General features: G+C 43.4%; 3 protein-coding genes across 3 annotated transcripts in view; 1 reads left to right on the top strand and 2 right to left on the bottom strand.

Annotated features, from left to right (window-relative positions):
• Positions 1-18,751, top strand: part of LOC125006460 (nuclear factor 7, ovary-like) — a 1,183,669-nt gene that overhangs the window by 823,555 nt on the left and 341,363 nt on the right. The window lies entirely within an intron of this gene.
• LOC125006476 (nuclear factor 7, brain-like) lies at positions 6,737-8,311 on the bottom strand. Its single transcript, XM_047582524.1, has one exon. It carries the CDS (start codon positions 8,089-8,091, stop codon positions 6,940-6,942), a length of 1,152 nt encoding a protein of 383 aa, XP_047438480.1. The 5' UTR covers positions 8,092-8,311; the 3' UTR covers positions 6,737-6,939.
• LOC125006474 (nuclear factor 7, brain-like) lies at positions 13,776-15,714 on the bottom strand. The gene has a single exon (XM_047582523.1). It carries the CDS (start codon positions 15,493-15,495, stop codon positions 14,344-14,346), a length of 1,152 nt encoding a protein of 383 aa, XP_047438479.1. The 5' UTR covers positions 15,496-15,714; the 3' UTR covers positions 13,776-14,343.

The raw sequence follows: 18,751 nt of genomic DNA, 5'->3' as shown, positions 1-18,751 counted from the left end.
AGATAAAAACTGTATCAACTTCACTGTGGCACCTCAGAAACATCTGAGGATCAGAAATCAATAGAACCTTTCCTCAGGAGATCATGAATGTCAAATGTTAATTATTCAGCAGCTATTGCCCAGGTGTTCAGCAAACATCTGCATATGAGAAGAAATGAAATCCAATTATGATCAATCACCAGGTAATCTTTGGTGCTGTATGCTTTGTGTCCACGGGAAACAATCGACCTTTCCTGATTCATGCTTCGTTTGTTGGCGTATTTCCTGCCAAATTTCAGCAGGCACAGATGTGGACGTCGTGCCCTCATCACCCTGCTGCATTTCCAAGGAACATTTAATCTGAGATTGCTGCTCATACCTCCACCATACCTGATTTATTTATTTATTTTTATTTTTGGGAGACGGGGTGACTTTTGGATTTGAATTGGATGATCAGATGACTGGAGGACGCCTGGAAAGCTGTCATTTAAAACAAATCTAGCCTAAAAAGAAAGACGTGAAGCTGTTAACTCCTTACTCTGCAGCTCCTCTTCTGTTTTCCTCTAAGATATCACACTGTTATTGCTCTTTTGTCCCAATTAGCAACAACATCTCACCAGTTCATGTGGAGATCTGGAACGTAAAACATTTTCCCCCACTCTGATTAGCCCCCGTTTCAGTGACAATGCGAGTGTCTTTGGCTGGTGTACAGGGTCAGTGACCCTTGGTTACAAAAGCCTGGAGAAACACTGGTCATTGGCTGCAGAAACGCTTTAATAAGGTTTACTGAAATAAATATTTTCTCCTTATGTGTCTACTTTGGGTTGCAACCCTCCAGCCGAGTCATCACCAAACCTTTAAAATGCTTGTTTGTTTCCAGATAAGAGTCATTCCTCTTGATTCTTTCCTGCACGGTCTGAGGTATTTGTGCGGAAGCTGCTGCTCTTTGGATTTTTCAGTTTTTCTTCTGACAGCGTGACATTCGCATCCAGATTTTGCTGATATTTATGGCAGTCTAATGGAGGTTTACATTCACCTTCTTGCCTTTTTAAAAGAGGAAACACACTGATCTCCTCTGTCAGGTTGTTCCAGAACCCTGACAGTGAACACTTGTTCACATTTTGTATTTAGTGAAACAACATGGAACCTCAAGACACTGAGAATCTCAGGTTTGTGTGAAGCATTGTGAAAATTTGGACATTTGTGTGATGTAGCTCATCGTGTCCACGATCTTAACTGATTCTAATGTCAGGGCAAACACAGAGACTCCATTCAGACCTCAAATTGATCTGGAGTGATCTGATCTGGAGTCCAGGTTTGAACACTGATCTGGTGTCAGTCCACATGCAGAGGTGATCTGTGACCTCATTCTTTTGGTTAGTGTGAACACACAATGAGTCTTGGGTCACATTAAAGACCAGCTACTGTTACTCACTCAAAAGGGCTGATGTGTGGAAGGCTGAGTGAGATTCATCATGTGGTTCATTATGGATGTGATTATGTTGACTAATGAGCTGTGTCTTTATTAGGGCAGTGGTTGGAAACCTATTGTTTTTGTTTGGATTATTATTAACATTATTATGATTATTCCATGGAAACTTCTTTTGGTCTGGATTGAACCACTGGCGGTACAAAGTTAACCAGCAGATATTATGGCTAAAGAAAATAATAATAATATTTCTAGAAAATGTTTAAAATGGCTGCTTTAATAGAGTTTTTTTGAGAAGACATTACATCCAAGAAGATGTAGAAGTAGATCTAGCTTCTTCATTCCCAAGGGACTGGAGGGAAGTTTGAGGTTTAAATAGGAAACTCTGTGGGTTTCTTGATTGACTTGTTTCTGTCAATGACCAGAAACTGGTACAACTAATGTCTATTCCATGTCTGTCTGCCATCAACAGTCAGATTCCCAAATCACAAGGTGTGAATGGAGTTGGAATTTCTTGGGGATAAAAGTTAAGGCTTGATTGTAAATTGATGGCAGTTATCTCAGTCCACCGCCTTTATTCTCTTCCTCCTTTCTTATGTACCGCTCTTCGCCCTCCTAATTGCCCCTCGGGGATAAATAAAGGTTTTACTGATTCTGATTTGTTCAGAAAATGTTTTCCAACCTGACATAGATGGCTTCCTTTACTCTTTCAAACCATCCGTCTTCTTCGGCTAAGATTTGGACACAATTGGAAACAATATTTACTTGTGATAGACAATCGGTTACCACATTGCCTTTTCCCTTTATGTGGCAAATTTCCATATGTAGTTCCTGCAAAGCTAAACTCCAGCAGAGGAGTTTGCAGTTATCAAAGGCCAATCTTTGCAGGAACAGCAAATGGTTGTGGTCTGTGTAAACCACTAGAGGACTGGAAGTAGACACATAGACCTGGAAATGCTCTATAGCCTGCACTAATACCTGCACTGTATATCAGACCTGTGGAGCTCCAAAAACTACATCTGTCCCAGTCTTCATGTCCTCCTCCAGTTGTCCACTCCTACCTAGATGAACAATTCACCAACCTGCCCATGATTCCTGTTATACTCACAAACTGTCTCACAGATCATCAGCTGTGTGTTATATTACTAGACCCTACATGTTTCCTTCCGCTTGATGTTTATATCTATGACAGAAGTTTGTTCATCTTGTTTCTCCTGTTCTTCTTTCTCTTTCTATCTTCTGTTTCTACCTGGCTGGTCTTCAGCAGATGGTTCCTCCATATGAGCTGGTTCTGCTCCAGGTTTCTTCCTGTTAAAGGGAGTTTTTCCCTCAGGCTGCTCTGGAGGTTGCAGGCTGGTTTTTGTGAAACATCTTGAGATGATTTGTATTGTTATTGGCGCTATATAAATAAAACTGAACTGAACTGAATTAAAGCTAGAGTTTCATTCTCAATAGCTGTACATCTGAGCGCCATTCAGCTTCCTGGAGAAAAAGATCACAGGGTGCTCCACTCTGCTGTTACTAGCCTGCACCAACACCGCTCCTACACTCACATCACTTGTGTCTGTATAGATAGTAAAAGGCCGGCTAAAATTGGGGGCCGCCAAAACTGGAGCAGAACCAGAAGTGCTTTCGCCCCGTCAAATGCACTCTGGCACTCAGAAACCCTCGCCTCACTACCTTTCCCAGATATTTTACGATGGCCTTGGCAATTTCAGATTTTGCCAAGTTGACTGTCAGATTGACTGTCTGTAGACATTCAACCACTGCCCTTATGTGTTTGAGATGATCTGTCCAGGAATCACTGAAAACAACATCGTCGATGTAAATGGTAAATGGTCTTGCTCTTATAGCGCTTTTCTACCTACTCAAAGGTTCTCAAAGTGCTTTTACAGTCAGAGACACATTCACCCATTTGCTCACACAAGCACACACACATTCACATTCAGTGTCTTGCTCAAGGACACTTCGGCTAACCCTTTGGTTCATAGACAACCTGCTCTACCTACTGAGCCAAAGCCGCCCTCAGCGTTGTCCAAACCCCTCAACACCATGTGCACGAGTCATTGAAAGGTGGCACCGGCATTTCTTATCCCAAAAGGCACCAAGGTAAGCGTACAATCTCCAGGAATGACAAAAGTTGAAAGCTCCCTATCCCACTGCGTTAAAGGGACTTGCTAGTACCCTTTCAAAAGGTCAAACTTGCTGATATATTTAGCGGACCCAACGCTATCAACACAGTCATCTTCCCTGGGCAACGAGCGGGAGTCTGGCTTGGTAACGGTGTTGAGTTTTCAGAAGTCCGAACAAAACCTGCGAGTTTGGTCTGGCTTCGGATGCATGGAGAACTCCACGAGCTATTACTAGGCTCAGCGACGCCATGCTCTATCATATAGTCAACCTCATATTTGAGCAAGGCGTGCTTCTCAGGATTTACCCTGTAAGCATGGTGTTTTATGGGCTGGGCCTTGTTGACATCTATGTCATGTCACAGGACACTGGTTTTAGATGGAACATCTAATAAAATGCTCTGAAATTCAAACAACAGAGACGCCACATCAGATTTTTCTTCTGGCCTAGATGTATCAAATACTCATCCAAATTCCTGAAGATGTCCGATTTTCCAAGGTGACCCTGGGGTATTGTCACCCTATGGTCGCCACTGTATGCTTGGCCAATAGCCCCCATAAGACACATGACAGATGGGGAGGACTCAGCTCTTACTCTTTTTTCCCCATTTAGATTTTCAGCATAATATGGTTTGATCATGTTGATATAACACATCCTCTGTTTTTTTTTTTTTTTTTTTTCGCTCAGGTGTTTCGACAAGGTAATCTAGGTTGCCCTCTTTCCTCACCACAGTGTATGGCCTGGAGAACCTTGTGTCAAGTGGAGAACCAACCACAACAGGCAACAAAATCAAAACTTGATCTCCGACGTAAAATGAGCATCTACGGGCCTAGCAGTCGTAGTACACCTTCATTTTAGTCTGAGCCTTTTCCAAGTTTTCACCTGCGACCTTACATTCACACTGCCACCCGTAGCTAAAGACTGTTTGATGGCATCTTTTACACTGCCAGAGGCTATTGAGACGTTAAAGTGTTGAGCAATCTGGGTTAGATCTTTCTTTTTTACACTGATTAACAGCATCCCAAGTAGGGTTCTCAAGGAATGACTCAGAACTAAACATGTTGACTAACTGATACGAAAGGAACCCATTTCCTGTAATGGAGCAGGTTTAATACAGATGAGATCCCGGACGAGCCCCCAGTTGTAACTAAATCTATTAAAAGCATGGATGAACAAAGAAAGACCCAAAAACCAAAATCAAGGAGTCACTGGGAGGAGGGATTTCTGTTAGGGGAAAATAAACCTCTTCACAAAATAAAGATGTCACACCTACACACAGCCAAGAGGGCAAACTGATGGTGTTTACCCTCCTGTGTCACTCACACAACTGAGCTGCTGGACCCAGTCTGCTTTTAAAACCTAGGCTGATCAGCTGCAGCTGTGCAGCGAGTGCAGGTGCAGTCAATCCAGGTAGATCAGGCAGGGGCTGAGCTTCCAACCTACCTCCACCCATTATAATGGCAGCTTCCAGGATTCAAGTTCTTATCTGTGTTTTTAAAGTTACTAGTGTTGGGGCAGAGATCAGTAAATGATAACTTGGACTGTTTGTGGTTCCCAAACAGCAGCAGGTATAGATCTATTAGAGACGGAAGCTGTCCCAACGATATTCGTGTTTATTTACTTACAGAGCATGAAAGTGAGATCATATCTCCAGTGCTGGATGGGGACACATTTGGAGACACATTTTAATAGCAGGCACTAAAATCTAGCTGCTCGTGACCGAATGGGCCATGACACAGGTTAATGCAGAGAATCAGTGTCATCACACTTGAAAACTAATAATCTAGATTTTTTGGAACTATCCACAGATGTAGAATTTCCTTCAGTTACTTTCTTTCTTTCTCCTTTTTTGCTTTCTTTTTAAAAATTAACTGATCCATTGTTGTCTTTTTTAGTATATGAACTCTGAAAGCAGCTCATAGATGCTGCTGTGTTTTGTGGCCGTTTTCACTGTACTTCAAAAGCATTAGTCTACGATGGCTCACACTTTGTCTCTAAAGTGCCCACTTTACTATTCTGAACATCACAAACAAACAAGACCTCCTTTGCACAGCAGATTCACTCAATGTCCAAGTAGAAAATTCACCGAACACCAAGAAATTAAAAAGAATTAGGCTGACAAGAGGAAATAAAAACAAAAAGACTAATCAAAGCACAAGCTCAAGAGCAGCATTTGAAAGGCCAAGAGCCCTGAATAATGGAACAGCCGTTATCCTCTCCCCGGGCTAACAGGGCACTTCTTAACATTCTTAAAAGATGCTTTTCAATTAAGCCTGTCTTGGTGGTGGTGGCGATGTGTATGCTAATGTGCACATGTGTGAGTGTCTCTGAGCGAGAAGCTGCTGGGGAACCGGAGAATGTGACGAATGCACAGTGAGGAGTCGAAACAGTTCTTTATAAGAATAACCAAGAAACTTTTTAATCAGCATACAGATAAGGAGACACAGCCTGAGAGGTCCGAGAAAACCAATCTCAGCTTGATTTATTTGGTTTTTAAAATGAGCACAAATGTTCCTCTTGTTAATCTCCAGCATAAAACCCAGACCCTGAAAGAGCCTGAAAGACACTTCCATAGATTTGATTCATGCTGTAAAAAGAGGTGGTCCCATGTTCTTACTTCAGAATTTTCTAGGTATCTACATAAAAAATGATTGAAAATATCACACATCAAGCTCCAGGTCACTGTGTAAGTAAACACAGAGAAAACAATCATACACATTAAAGAGAAACATTATACTTGTGAATTTATTCAATCATCAAAATGAAGCATTATCACTGTTTAAACTACATGAAGCGTAGTGTGTGTGTGTGAGTCTGTGAGTCCTTCAGACTAAATGTTCCTGATAACAGCTGATCAGGGTCTAATCTGATCCCATTCATAACAGAACCAGTTGAGTTGTGAGATGTTGGTGGTTTCCTCTCATCAACTGATGCTCCAACATTTCTACTGGATGAAGGACTTTGACTTGTTCCTAAACATTCATCTGGTTCTTCTGGAGAACCACTGGTGTTCTTGGGCTCCTTGTCTTCCTCCATGACCCAGTTTCTCTTCACATTCAGCTCATGGACTCATGTCCTGACATTTTTTTTCAGAGTTCACTGGTAGAATTCACAGTTCATTGGTCCATCAATGATGAGCAGATGCAGCAGAACAGGCCCAAACCAGGACATTAGCGCCCCCATGTTTCATGGAGGGATGAGGTTCTGATGCTGGAATGCAGTGTTGGTTCATCTCCAAACATGACAAATCCCAAACATTTAAACCAAACTATTCTACTCTGGTCTCATCTGTCCACTAAAAATTGTCCCAAATATTCTTTTTGGACAGAGAGCAGTGTCTTTGGTTGGAAAAAGTTGTGCAATGTGAAATGGCATCATTTACACAATCATCCTGTTTACCTCTAACTGATCTGATTCACTGGTAAAATCTTCACAGGGAGTTTATCCACAGTGAGAATGAATGGAAACATCCTCTCAGTGAAAGTGTGTGTGAAGGTGTGTATGTGTGTGTTAGTATTAAGATCAGAGAAGGACAGATTTCCTCTGTTCCAGTCCAGATTCACTCTGATCCTCTGGAACTTCTTCTTTACTGGGAGAAAAGTGTGAGGAGCTGATGGTGACCATGTTGTGTATTTACCTTCATAGAACCCTATCCTCCACAATCCAGATCCTATGTCTCCCTTCCTCTGGATAGACTCTGCTGACACACCTAGTTCCCACACTGTGTTATCTCCAACCTCAACATCCCAGCTGTGAGTCCCTGAGTTAAAGCCCTCAGAGCCCAGGACAGACCAGAACCAATCAAACCTCTCTGGATTATCAGGAAGTTGTTGTTTATCTCCTCCTCTCACACTGGTCAGATCTTCAGACAGGATCAGATATGGATAAGCAGTGTTTGGATCCAGAATGACAGGAGTGTAGGAGACCAGGTCCTTCATGTTGTTCCAGATGTTGAAGGCCAGGTTGCCCAGATGTTTGGCCTGGTCTATCAGAGCTCCTGAGGGCAGCTGTGGATCATCCAGCAGGGGGCAGCGCTGGACTCTTTCCACTGCAGCCTTGTAGTTGTTGAGGAATGAGACGTCTTCAGCTCTCAGCTCCTCCTCTGTGGCTCTGACTGTGTCTGAAAGAGCTGCTATCTCTCTGCTCAGAGCCTCCATCTTCTCCTTCATCATCTGACTCTTCTGCTCCTCTTCCTCCCTCAGTGCAGCCATCCTGGCCTCCTCTTCCTCTGCTAGAAACTGGTGAAGCTTCTTGAACTGCTCCTTAATCTGCCTCTCTGTGTGTCGGGCCTGGACCTTGATGTGTTTTTCTGTTTCATCAAACTTCACTTTAACTCGTTCATAAACCTTTAACTTCTCCTTTAAGGGCTCCAGAGTTCCCTGAAGGATCTTCTTGTGCTGTGGTGCAGCTTCATCGATGGGATTGAATCTGTGGTTGGAGTGTTTTTGTGAATCTCTGCAGACGACACACACTGGCTGCTGATGGTCCAGACAGAAGAGTCTGAGTTTCTCAGAGTGCAGACTGCAGAGATCCTCCTCTGATCTGGAAGCCATTTAGTCTCTGAGTGAAGCTGGAACACAGCAGACACAAAGTCCAGTCAGTCATGGCTCTCCTCCGTCTTCTACTAACTTCCTGATTTTGGTCAAACTCACCTTCAGTGTGTGGAGAGTCAGCAGCTTGAAGCAGCAGTGTTGTAGTTTCCACTTTTCTCTCCTGTAGCTGGACTCACTCAGAGGAAGGTGTTAGTTTGGTCTGAAGCTGAATCTGATCGTCTGTGTCTCTCTTTAGTCACACAATAATAAACTGGTTCCTGGTTCGTCTCAGGTGAATCAGGTGAGGGGCGGAGCTTAACCATAACTCCTCTGATAAATGTTGAGCTTTGACCTGTTTTGGTCCACAGTGTGTAATCAAATGGAGCATCAGCTGAAAGTGTTTGTTTATATCAATATACACAAGGCACACACTGGATCAACTCACTCCACAGTCAGCGTTTAAAAGCTTTTACCTCCTTCTGAATTTTCTAATATTTCTTCATAAAAATAACTCAAAACTTTTTCACAGAAGTTCTGACAGAGAAGAGAATCCAGTCAAACACATCTGTGGCGCTGCCACTGAGGCTGTGGGGGCAGGTGCAGGAGTTGTGATCACCTTCAGGACGGCAACTGGAGCTGAGGCATGTGCCACCCTTCTAGTGGGGACAGGAGTAGGGGCAGGTACCGGAGCGGACCTGGGGCTAGCTGGCCAAGGATGAGCGACCAGGTGGCAGACAAGTCGGCCCATCTGAAGCCACCTGCCAGCAGATCTGCATCCGGGATGACCATGAGCGCCATGCCTCCCAGTTGGGGCCCTTATGGCTAGACATGTCCCCTCAAAAACTTGGGTGTGTGCCAGGGCTTGTACTTGAGCAAGATTTCTTGATAATATGAGACTACTTTAATATGAGCATTTTTGCTTCAGCCTCATCAACAAAAATAAATAAATAAATCTGCTGGGTCCATTTCTGGTTGCTTCATTCTGTCAAGTTGTGGGTGTTGAGGTGAGGACCCAAGTGCAGGACAAATGATGAGGATGGAAGTTCAAACAGAATGAAACAGATCAGGGCAATCAACACACACAAGGAAACACAACAGACAGGAAATCAAGTACTTAACAAAATAAAACAGGAAATACAAAACACGATACAAACAGACAAAGACAGACACACAAGGAGGCAAAAGAAACTTGACAAACAGGAAAAACACAAAGGATGGCGCAAAATAAAAGACAGAACCATAACAGCTTTAGGTCACAAGGCCTGACATGGCTTACAACTAACTTTAATTATGCCCACCTGGTGCCAGCAGCCCCTGGGCATTTTAAAAATCTGGAACTACCAACTCTTCTTCCTATTGGAAGCGATCAGGAGTCATCAGTGATCCATGGTTGGTAGAATAGATTAGATTCCACTTTACTGTCATTAGACATGTTCAGGTCCAGAGCAACTAAATCTAGTTCATCAACATTCAGACGTTCAGTCAGCAGTAAGAGCATGTAGCATAGATAGTGTGGTATATAAGAGGTATGGTACAGGTTGATTTATAGCATATGGACAATATTTACGGATGGAAACTTACAGGTGAGACCATATGTACAGGTGACATCTCTAGATGTTTCTCAGAGAGATTCTTTTGTGCCTGGTGCAGTGAAGTTTTTTTTTAAATGAACATTGTTGTTGATTGTTTTTTCTTGTGTGCTGTGCTAAGTAATGCATTCAGGCTTCAGTGTCTTTTATGTTGTAGTGTACAGGGTGACGAGTAATTTCCCTTTACAGGGATTAATAAAGTAAACCAACCAATCAACCAGCTGATGTAAACATGGAGAAAGGTTCATCGTCCATGCAGTTCTTTCTTTCCCCTGTGCTGGTACTGGTATCATAATAATCACACCTGAATCTCCTCTACGAACCAAGCTCCTGCAGCAAATCTCTGCTCTTCCTGTTGTTCTTCATCTGGGATCATCTCCAAGATTCCAGCCTCATCTACCGGTTCAGCTTCATCCACCCAGTGAAGCTTGTCTCCTCAGGCCTGACCTCACAACCCTCCTGCCATATTGAAGAAACCCTGCATCTATTCTAAGGTCTGCCTCTCAGTGCAGCTTCTGGGCCGTCATGAGAAAGTCTCTCTGACCCTAACCCATGAAAATAGTGACATTTAGTAATGCGTTTACACACACACACACAGCAGGTAAGTCTGCTCTGTGTCATCACCCAGACTGGGCGTAAAATATTACAACCTTGTTTTGTTAAGGCCATGTTTCCTTCTTTTGTTCATATCCCAGTCTTCACCAGTGTTCACTGGGGAACATGGAAAAAGGCCCACAGTGACATGCAGCAGAGAGAAAAGCTCAGTCATGTTCCATGAACTGAGGTTTTTCCAGCCAGGCGGTGGGCTTTGACAATCACTTAGAGTTGGTGTTGCCCTCGGTTTTCAAGAGCATTAATCACCAGGCGTTCACAAAACTCATTCCAGGAACCACTTTCACCATCTGAACCAGCGTCTGACCCTCTGCTCCCCAACCGCTCACTGTTACTTGTCGTTTACTCCTCTTTGAGTCTAGTAGAAGGACCAGACTCTGAAAGTTTAAGAAAACTGATGTTGTTTAAAGTCTCTTTCTCTGGATCTGGTGACGTCTGTCGTTTCCTTTCTCACTCTTTCATACCTCGGTTTGTTCTCGGTCCTTCTTACTCAAAGTTAAAAAAAACAACAACTCAAAGCTCAGACCTTCTTCTCCGATTAAAGCAAACAGCTGCAACACAATTCAGTGTCAGATACCATCACTATACTTATTGAAACTTTACAGTATGTAGGTGAACAACAGCTCTGGTCAGCTGTGTAAAGTGCACCAAGGTAACCATGGCAATGGTGATTCTACTCAATGCTGCATGGTCAGATGGTAAATTTCAACACCTTGTGTTAAATATGGCAACAATTTTAAAATAAAACACATTAGGATGTGAGAACAGACAGCTGCAAAATTAAATCAAGCAAGTGACATTTTAATAGTCTGCTGCAGTTATGTTCGATATATTTGGACTGGATCTTGGAAGAGTATGAATCATCTGATTAGCCCAGCAGATCTTTGCAGGATCAGAATCAGTTCCCAACACAGAGACTCCAGATAAACTTCCCCTGCTTCCCTTTAGTGCCAGTTTCTTGCCAACTGGATCACTTTGGTTTTGTTTCAGATCGCAAATAGAAAGTAATTAGGAAGTAAAATGTCAATCCATCCGAGACAGAATCATCTTCATGTTCTAAAGCACCCAGTCAGCTGCAGATAGTGGAGTCTGCTCTGCAATGGTAGGATCTCACAAACTCTACTGTGATTGTGTCACTGGATGTTTTGTTAGTGCAAAGATCAGTGTATTTCATTAGTGTGTTGTGTTCAGGTGTTAAGGCTGCCACTCACTAAATTATAAAGAAGCTCCTGTAGATGTCAGTAAATATCTTCCCAGTAGCTAGTTGTGAGTAGTTGGTGCTACTGCAGTTTGTTCCTGGATGATTTCTACGCTTTTACTGCACACATTTTTTTCACGCTACAGTAGAGTAACCAGTCTGTGAAGAGTACCAGTCTAATATGTTAGAGGGCTGGTTTGTGTTTGGAGGCTTTTGAGCAGCTTCAATCTATATCTGGCCACGCTGCCGCAGCAGTCATTTAATGGTATATTCTGACTGTTCAATTATATTGCTATCTAAAAGCTTTTTGTGTTTCCCTTAATTTCACACCTGCAGCTTTAGTGAAAGCTCCTGATATTGTGTGTTGGTGTTGCATGTTTCATTGTTAAGCTTTTCAAATGCTTCTCTGTGTTTTCTTGCTTTGGCTCAGCACTTCTCTGGGTCTTCTCATGGGTTTGTATCCAACTATGTAGTGTTTGTGTGTTCATGAATCCAGTGGTTTCTCTGGAGGAGGGCCAGTCAGGCTTCTTTAGTCCATTATCCGTCCTGGTGCCTCCATGGTGCTGGGTATAGATCCAAGCATGCATTTAATCCCACACACACATACAGACGACATACTTCCATTGACCTTTGCTAAAATAAAAACACATTTCCTTTCAGACCATGAAAGCAAGCATAGCATGCTCACACAAACTCACTCTATTCTGGATGTTGATGCGATGGTAGGGAAGAGTGAACATGTGTTTGAGTATAGGGGTGATGCCTGTATCAGGAAGTAGCTCAACCTGTCCGGGGTTCCCCCAACTTATCAAGCTGAACTTATCCACAACAGTGATCTGGATCAGTGGTATCACGACGCTGGTTATCAACTCAGTAACTGAACCCAGGTTTGTGTTGTTGTGAATCGTATGAGGGCGGGTTCCAAGGCAGCAGAACAATCACAATCATGAGGCTGATCCACCAGCACAAAGGAGCAAAGACTGATTCTCCTCAAATATGAAGAAGAAAAGTCAAACACAGCGGCTGCATCAAAGAGACGCCATAAGACAAAGGACTGCAGATTGCATACATGCGCAAATTACACAGTTGTCAATGGCTTAATTGGTTTAGATTTAACAAAGCCACGAATCCCAACCACTGAGCTGCAGAGATGAATCAGTGTCATTCCCCCAAATGTAACAGCTCTGGAGTAAAAAGATAAAAACATCATTTCATCTTCTTAATTCTATCATGTTACCTGGGTGACAATAAAGCTGGAAGCTGATGCCACAGTTACATCACATCAATACATCAGCTTGTTGTCCTGAATGAAATGATCCTGATTCTGAGCTGTGTTTGAGCTTAGCGGGGACAAACGGCTAAAACATCCTCTTCTTTGTGTGATTATCTCCTGGAAGATGCGTTCCATCCGTAACGCTCTTGTAGTGATTTTGGCTCCAATCTCAATCAGGTCTTCAATGAAGGGACACGTGATACTTTCCTGAACAGCTGATTGGCCGGTGGGCGAAGCCTTTTATCGGATTCAGATCCATAAGAATGAATCCAGCTTCATCATACCAGAAACCCAGAGTTAACCCTGAAGTTACCTCCACAAGTCTGTGATCCTGCTCCATGATACAGACCTCAGGCCTCTAGAGTCCAGATGCAGAGGAAAACAAATGTCTTCCCAGATATTTTCACTATCTCACTGAGTCATGCTGTCGTCCCTACATGCCTCAAAGCCACCACCACCATCATCATCTCGTCTCCCTCCCGCTTCAAGGACTAGTTGCACTGGTTGCACTAGTTGCACACACTCCCTATGAAGGGCTTTGATTAGCTGGTCATGGATCAGATCAAGGCCCTATCCCAAAGTAGAATAACTAAGAACAAACTAAAACCAACAAAAAATACAATAACATGGTGCAATCAGGATGGCGCAAGTGATACTGAGCGCGTACAGCCACGTCTTAAATAGGTCACCCAGTGGGAGACTGGCCAGGTGCTCCTAGTTTGCCTAACTGAGCTCCACCTACCAGTCAGGTAACTGAAAGACAAACAACAAAGAGCAAAGGAAGCACAAAACCAGGTCCTGCTAGACAGGGCAACATTACACTCTCTCTTTAGTCACACATGATAATAAACTGGTTTGTCTCAGGTAAGTCAGGTGAGGGGGCGGAGCTTTACCAGAACTCTCTAGTAAATGTAGTGGGACCTGTTTTTCAGGGGAGTGGTTCATTAAGTGTTTAATCAGAGAGGGAGCTGCAGTGTTTAATTGTAGAATGAGTTGTTCCAGTGTGTAAATTGATATAAACAGAGCTGTTTAATTTTTTTTTTACATCTTTTATTATTTTTTTACTTTTCTACATAAAAATTATTCAACACATCAACAAATTTTCACACAAGTTGACAAAGAGAACCCACTTACACACATGAAACAGATATATTATACATGTGAATTTATTCAATCAAGAAAATGAATCATTAGTTCGTATCAGTGAGGAGTTAAAGTCAATGAGTCCTTGTGTCCAGTCTGTGAGTCCTTCGAACTAAATGTTACTGGTAACAGCTGATCAGGGTCTAATCTAATCCCATTCAGAACAGAACCAGTTCATTTCTCAGATGTTGGTGGTTTCCTCTCATGTACTGATGCTACAGCTCCTTTTGTAGAGAAACTTATCATCCCTAACTTCAACATGTGACTTCAACATACAATGATTTTAAACTCTAAACACAATGATCTACCTCCACCACCAGATATTAAATGTGTTTTCATTGGTTCCAGTGACATTTTGACCCGACACCATGACGACAAAACTACAATTTATATGATTAGGAGATGCAGATGATTAGCTGTTACAACACTGCACACACTTATAATCACAATGTTAATCTCTAACTGATCTGATTCACTGGTAAAATCTTCACTGGGAGTTTATCCCCATTGTTAATGAATGGAAACATCCTCTCAGTGAAAGTGTGTTTTATGGTGTGTATGTGTGTGTTAGTATCAAGATCAGAGAAGGACAGATTTCCTCTGTTCCAGTCCAGATTCACTTTGATCCTCTGGAGCTTCTTCTTTACTGAGAGAACATTGAGAGGAGCTGGAGGTGAATCTGCGGAGTATTTACCTCCAAACAACCTTATTCCCCACAATCCAGATCCTATGTCTCCCTTCTTTTGGACAGACTCTGCTGACACACCCAGATACCAGAATGTGTTTTCTCCAACATCAACATCCCAGCTGTGAGTCCCTGAGTTAAAGCCCTCAGAGCCCAGGACAGAACAGTAAGAATCAAACCTCTCTGGATTATCGGGATGCTGTTGTTCATCTCCTCCTCTCACACTGGTCAGATCTTCAGACAGGATCAGTGTTGGATGAGCAGTGTTTGGATCCAGAATGACAGGAGTGTAGGAGACCAGGTCCTTCATGTTGTTCCAGATGTTGAAGGCCAGGTTGCCCAGATGTTTGACCTGGTCTATCAGAGCTCCTGAGGGCAGCTGTGGATCATCCAGCAGGGGGCAGCGCTGGACTCTTTCCACTGCCGCCTTGTAGTTGTTGAGGAATGAGACGTCTTCAGCTCTCAGCTCCTCCTCTGTGGCTCTGACTGTGTCTGAAAGAGCTGCTATCTCTCTGCTCAGAGCCTCCATCTTCTCCTTCATCATCTGACTCTTCTGCTCCTCTTCCTCCCTCAGTGCAGCCATCCTGGCCTCCTCTTCCTCTGCTAGAAACTGGTGAAGCTTCTTGAACTGCTCCTTAATCTGCCTCTCTGTGTGTCGGGCCTGGACCTTGATGTGTTTTTCTGTTTCATCAAACTTCACTTTAACTTCTTCATAAACCTTTAACTTCTCCTTTAAGGGCTCCAGAGTTTCCTGAAGGATCTTCTTGTGCTGTGGTGCAGCTTCATCGATGGGACTGAATCTGTGGTTGGAGTGTTTTTGTGAATCTCTGCAGACGACACACACTGGCTGCTGATGGTCCAGACAGAAGAGTCTGAGTTTCTCAGAGTGCAGACTGCAGAGATCCTCCTCTGATCTGGAAGCCATTTAGTCTCTGAGTGAAGCTGGAACACAGCAGACACAAAGTCCAGTCAGTCATGTCTCCTCCGTCTTCTACTAACTTCCTGATTTTGGTCAAACTCACCTTCAGTGTGTGGAGAGTCAGCAGCTTGAAGCAGCAGTGTTGTAGTTTCCACTTTTCTCTCCTGTAGCTGGACTCACTCAGAGGAAGGTGTTAGTTTGGTCTGAAGCTGAATCTGATCGTCTGTGTCTCTCTTTAGTCACACACAAGAATAAACTGGTTCCTGGTTTGTCTCAGGCAAATCAGGTGAGGGGGCGGAGCTTAACCAGATCTAATCTAATAATTGTGGTTGGACCTGTTATTCAGGGAGTGTTTCAGTCCAAAGAGTTTCATCTGAGAGGTAGCGTCAACTTCTGTCCCTCTAGTGTTTGGTGCAGTGGATGAGATGGATTGTCCATAATGGAGAGTTTATCCAGTGTCCTCCTGTCCCTCACTGAGAGAAATGACTCCAACTCCTTACTGTTCACTTTTCCAGCCTTTTGGATCAGTTTATTGATCCTACTGACGTCTTTTTTGCTGGTACTAGTTCCTCAACAAACCACAGCAAAGTACGGACTGGTAGAAAGACTCTAGTAACTCGCTGTACACAATGAAAGACCTGAGGTTCCTGAGAAAGTAGAGTCTACTCAGGTTCTTCTAGTCCACAGCATCACTGTTGAGTACCTTGAGTCCAGTCTGTTGGTCATGTGGACTCCCAGATACTTGTAGCGGTCTGCTACTTCCACCTTCAGACCCTGGATGGTGATGGACTTCACTGATGTCTGTCACAACGCTGTGAGGTTTTAGTTTTGTTCTGCCTGTGTCTTGTGATTTCCTGTTTTATTTTGAAAAGTAACTCTATTCAATTCAATTCAATTCAGTTTTATTTATATAGCGCCAATAACAATACAAATCGTCTCAAGACGCTTCACAAAAACCAGCCTGCAACCTCCAGAGCAAGCCTGAGGGCGATGGTGGCAAGGAAAAACTCCCTTTTAACAGGAAGAAACCTTGAGCAGAACCCAGCTCATATGGAGGGACCCATCTGCCGAAGGCCAGCTGGTTAGAAACAGAGAAGACACCCTCAACAAATGGAGGCGACTCACTTTAAAGACAAGTGAGTCTCAGTCTGTTTCAGTGACCTGAAACAGAGGGTTAGGGTTAGACACCTGTGTGTCTCCGGTGTCCTGACTGTTTGCAGATTGTTTCCACCTATTTCCTGTATGTACTTGTACATATTGTCTGCAGATTCCCTTGTGCTGTGCCAGAGTGTTTCATCTGTTCTGACATGCCCCAGCCCTTCATGCCCATGTTTTGCCACAACTTCGAGATAAATAATCTTGCCTGTTTCTTTTCTTTGTGCTTTGTCTCAAGAGATTTTTGGTTTCCCTCCGTTGGGGTGTTTTTTCTTTGTAGAACTTTTCCCATGAATTTTTGGTTGTACTTTTGCCTTATTGCTTTTCCTCTGTCTGGAGTGACTTTTTGTTTGTTAAATAAAGTTGGCTTCAGCCGTATCACTTTGTGTCTGAGTTCTGTTTGTGTCCTGGCCTGACAGTGTCCTCTTTTTCCTGAAGTCAATGACCAGCTCCTTGATCTTGTCCACGTTCAGGAGTACGTGGTTTGCCTGGAACCACTCCACGACATCTGCGATCAGTGTCCTAGATTCCACCTCCTGTCCATCTCTGATACATCATACCACTGCAGAGTCGTCAGAGAACTTCTGTGGGTAGAAGGACCCAGAGCTGTATCGGAAATCAGAGGTGTAAAGAGTGAACAAAAATGGTGATAGCACAGTCCCCTGTGGTGCCCCCACATTACTGATACAATGGTATCTGACAGGGAGTCCCCAGCTGCACAAACTGGGCCTGTCAGACAAGTAATTAGCAATCCAGGAGACAGTGAAGGAGCCGACACCATGCTGAGCAAGTTCTCACTCATCAGAAAGGACGTTTAAGGTGCTGGAGAAATCTAAGAACATGATCCTCACAGTGCCCTTCCTACTATCCAGGTACATTACAGCATCAATCACACCAACATGAGGCTCATACACAAACTGAAGGGGGTCCAAGGGGTCTCATCTGTGACAAGTTGAGTCTCTCCAGAAACTTCATGACATGTGATGTCAGTGGAACTGGTCTGAAGTTGCATTTCCTCTGTTCCAGTCCAGATTCACTCTGATCCTCTGGAGCTTCTTCTTTACTGAGAGAACAGTCAAACACATGAAACAGAAAGATTATACTAGTGTGTGTCCAGTGTGTGAGTCTGTGAGTCCTTCAGACTAAATGTTCCTGGTAACAGCTGATCAAAGTTTAATCTGATCCCATTCAGATCAGAACCAGTTGAGTTGTGAGATGTTGATGGTTTCCTCTCATCAGCTGATGCTCCAACATTTCTACTGGATGAAAGTCAGGACTTTAACTTATTCCTAAACATTCATCTGGTTCTTCTGGAGAACCACTGGTGTTCTTGGGCTCCTTGTCTTCCTCCATGACCCAGTTTCTCTTCACATTCAGCTCATGGACTCATGTCCTGACATTTTCTTTCAGAGTTCACTGGTAGAATTCACAGTTCATTGGTCCATCAATGATGAGCAGATGCAGCAGAACAAGCCCAAACCATCATGGTGATCAAACTGCAGACAGGACTCAGAAACACACATAACATTCACCATGACATACACTTATGGCTAACATATACAAAAACCAGTTGCACTTAAGGAAGTGATATTTTCAGAGCTGTACATTTCTATTGTGCTCACAGAGTGGTCAACTCAATATTTCCTCCTTTTCTACAGAAATACATTCTCTTTACCTCTTGATTTGGAGTTGAGTGGGTCCAGTTTGTGTATTTGTGTTGGTTGTGTGTGTTTCCGTGCAGGGTAGCGTGTCCTTGGCCTCTTGTGAATTCATGATGTGATTTTAAAAGAACTAGTTTCAGCTCCAGCGTCTCAGCGGAGCTTTTATCATGCAACGTTTTTCATTATTTATTTTAGCTATTCTGTTTCTTCTCGTGTTCTCACATGGATGATGCACCCTGGGAGCATCTACTCAGCTCTCAGCACTGTGTTTCACACCTGGGAGCCTCCTGGTTCAACTCGTCTTCTACTCTTCTAGCCCCAGATAGGATAACAGCTCTACATGACACGCCTCCCGTCCCTTTCATGCACGCCTCCTCTAAATTATGAGCATTACACAAACATTTGCACCATCCTCTGACATGTGGAGAATATCCAGGTGGAACTGT

Source organism: Mugil cephalus, chromosome 4, assembly GCF_022458985.1.
Source record: "Mugil cephalus isolate CIBA_MC_2020 chromosome 4, CIBA_Mcephalus_1.1, whole genome shotgun sequence".
Lineage (NCBI taxonomy): Eukaryota > Metazoa > Chordata > Actinopteri > Mugiliformes > Mugilidae > Mugil > Mugil cephalus.
This window is presented reverse-complemented; position numbering and strand designations above follow the sequence as displayed.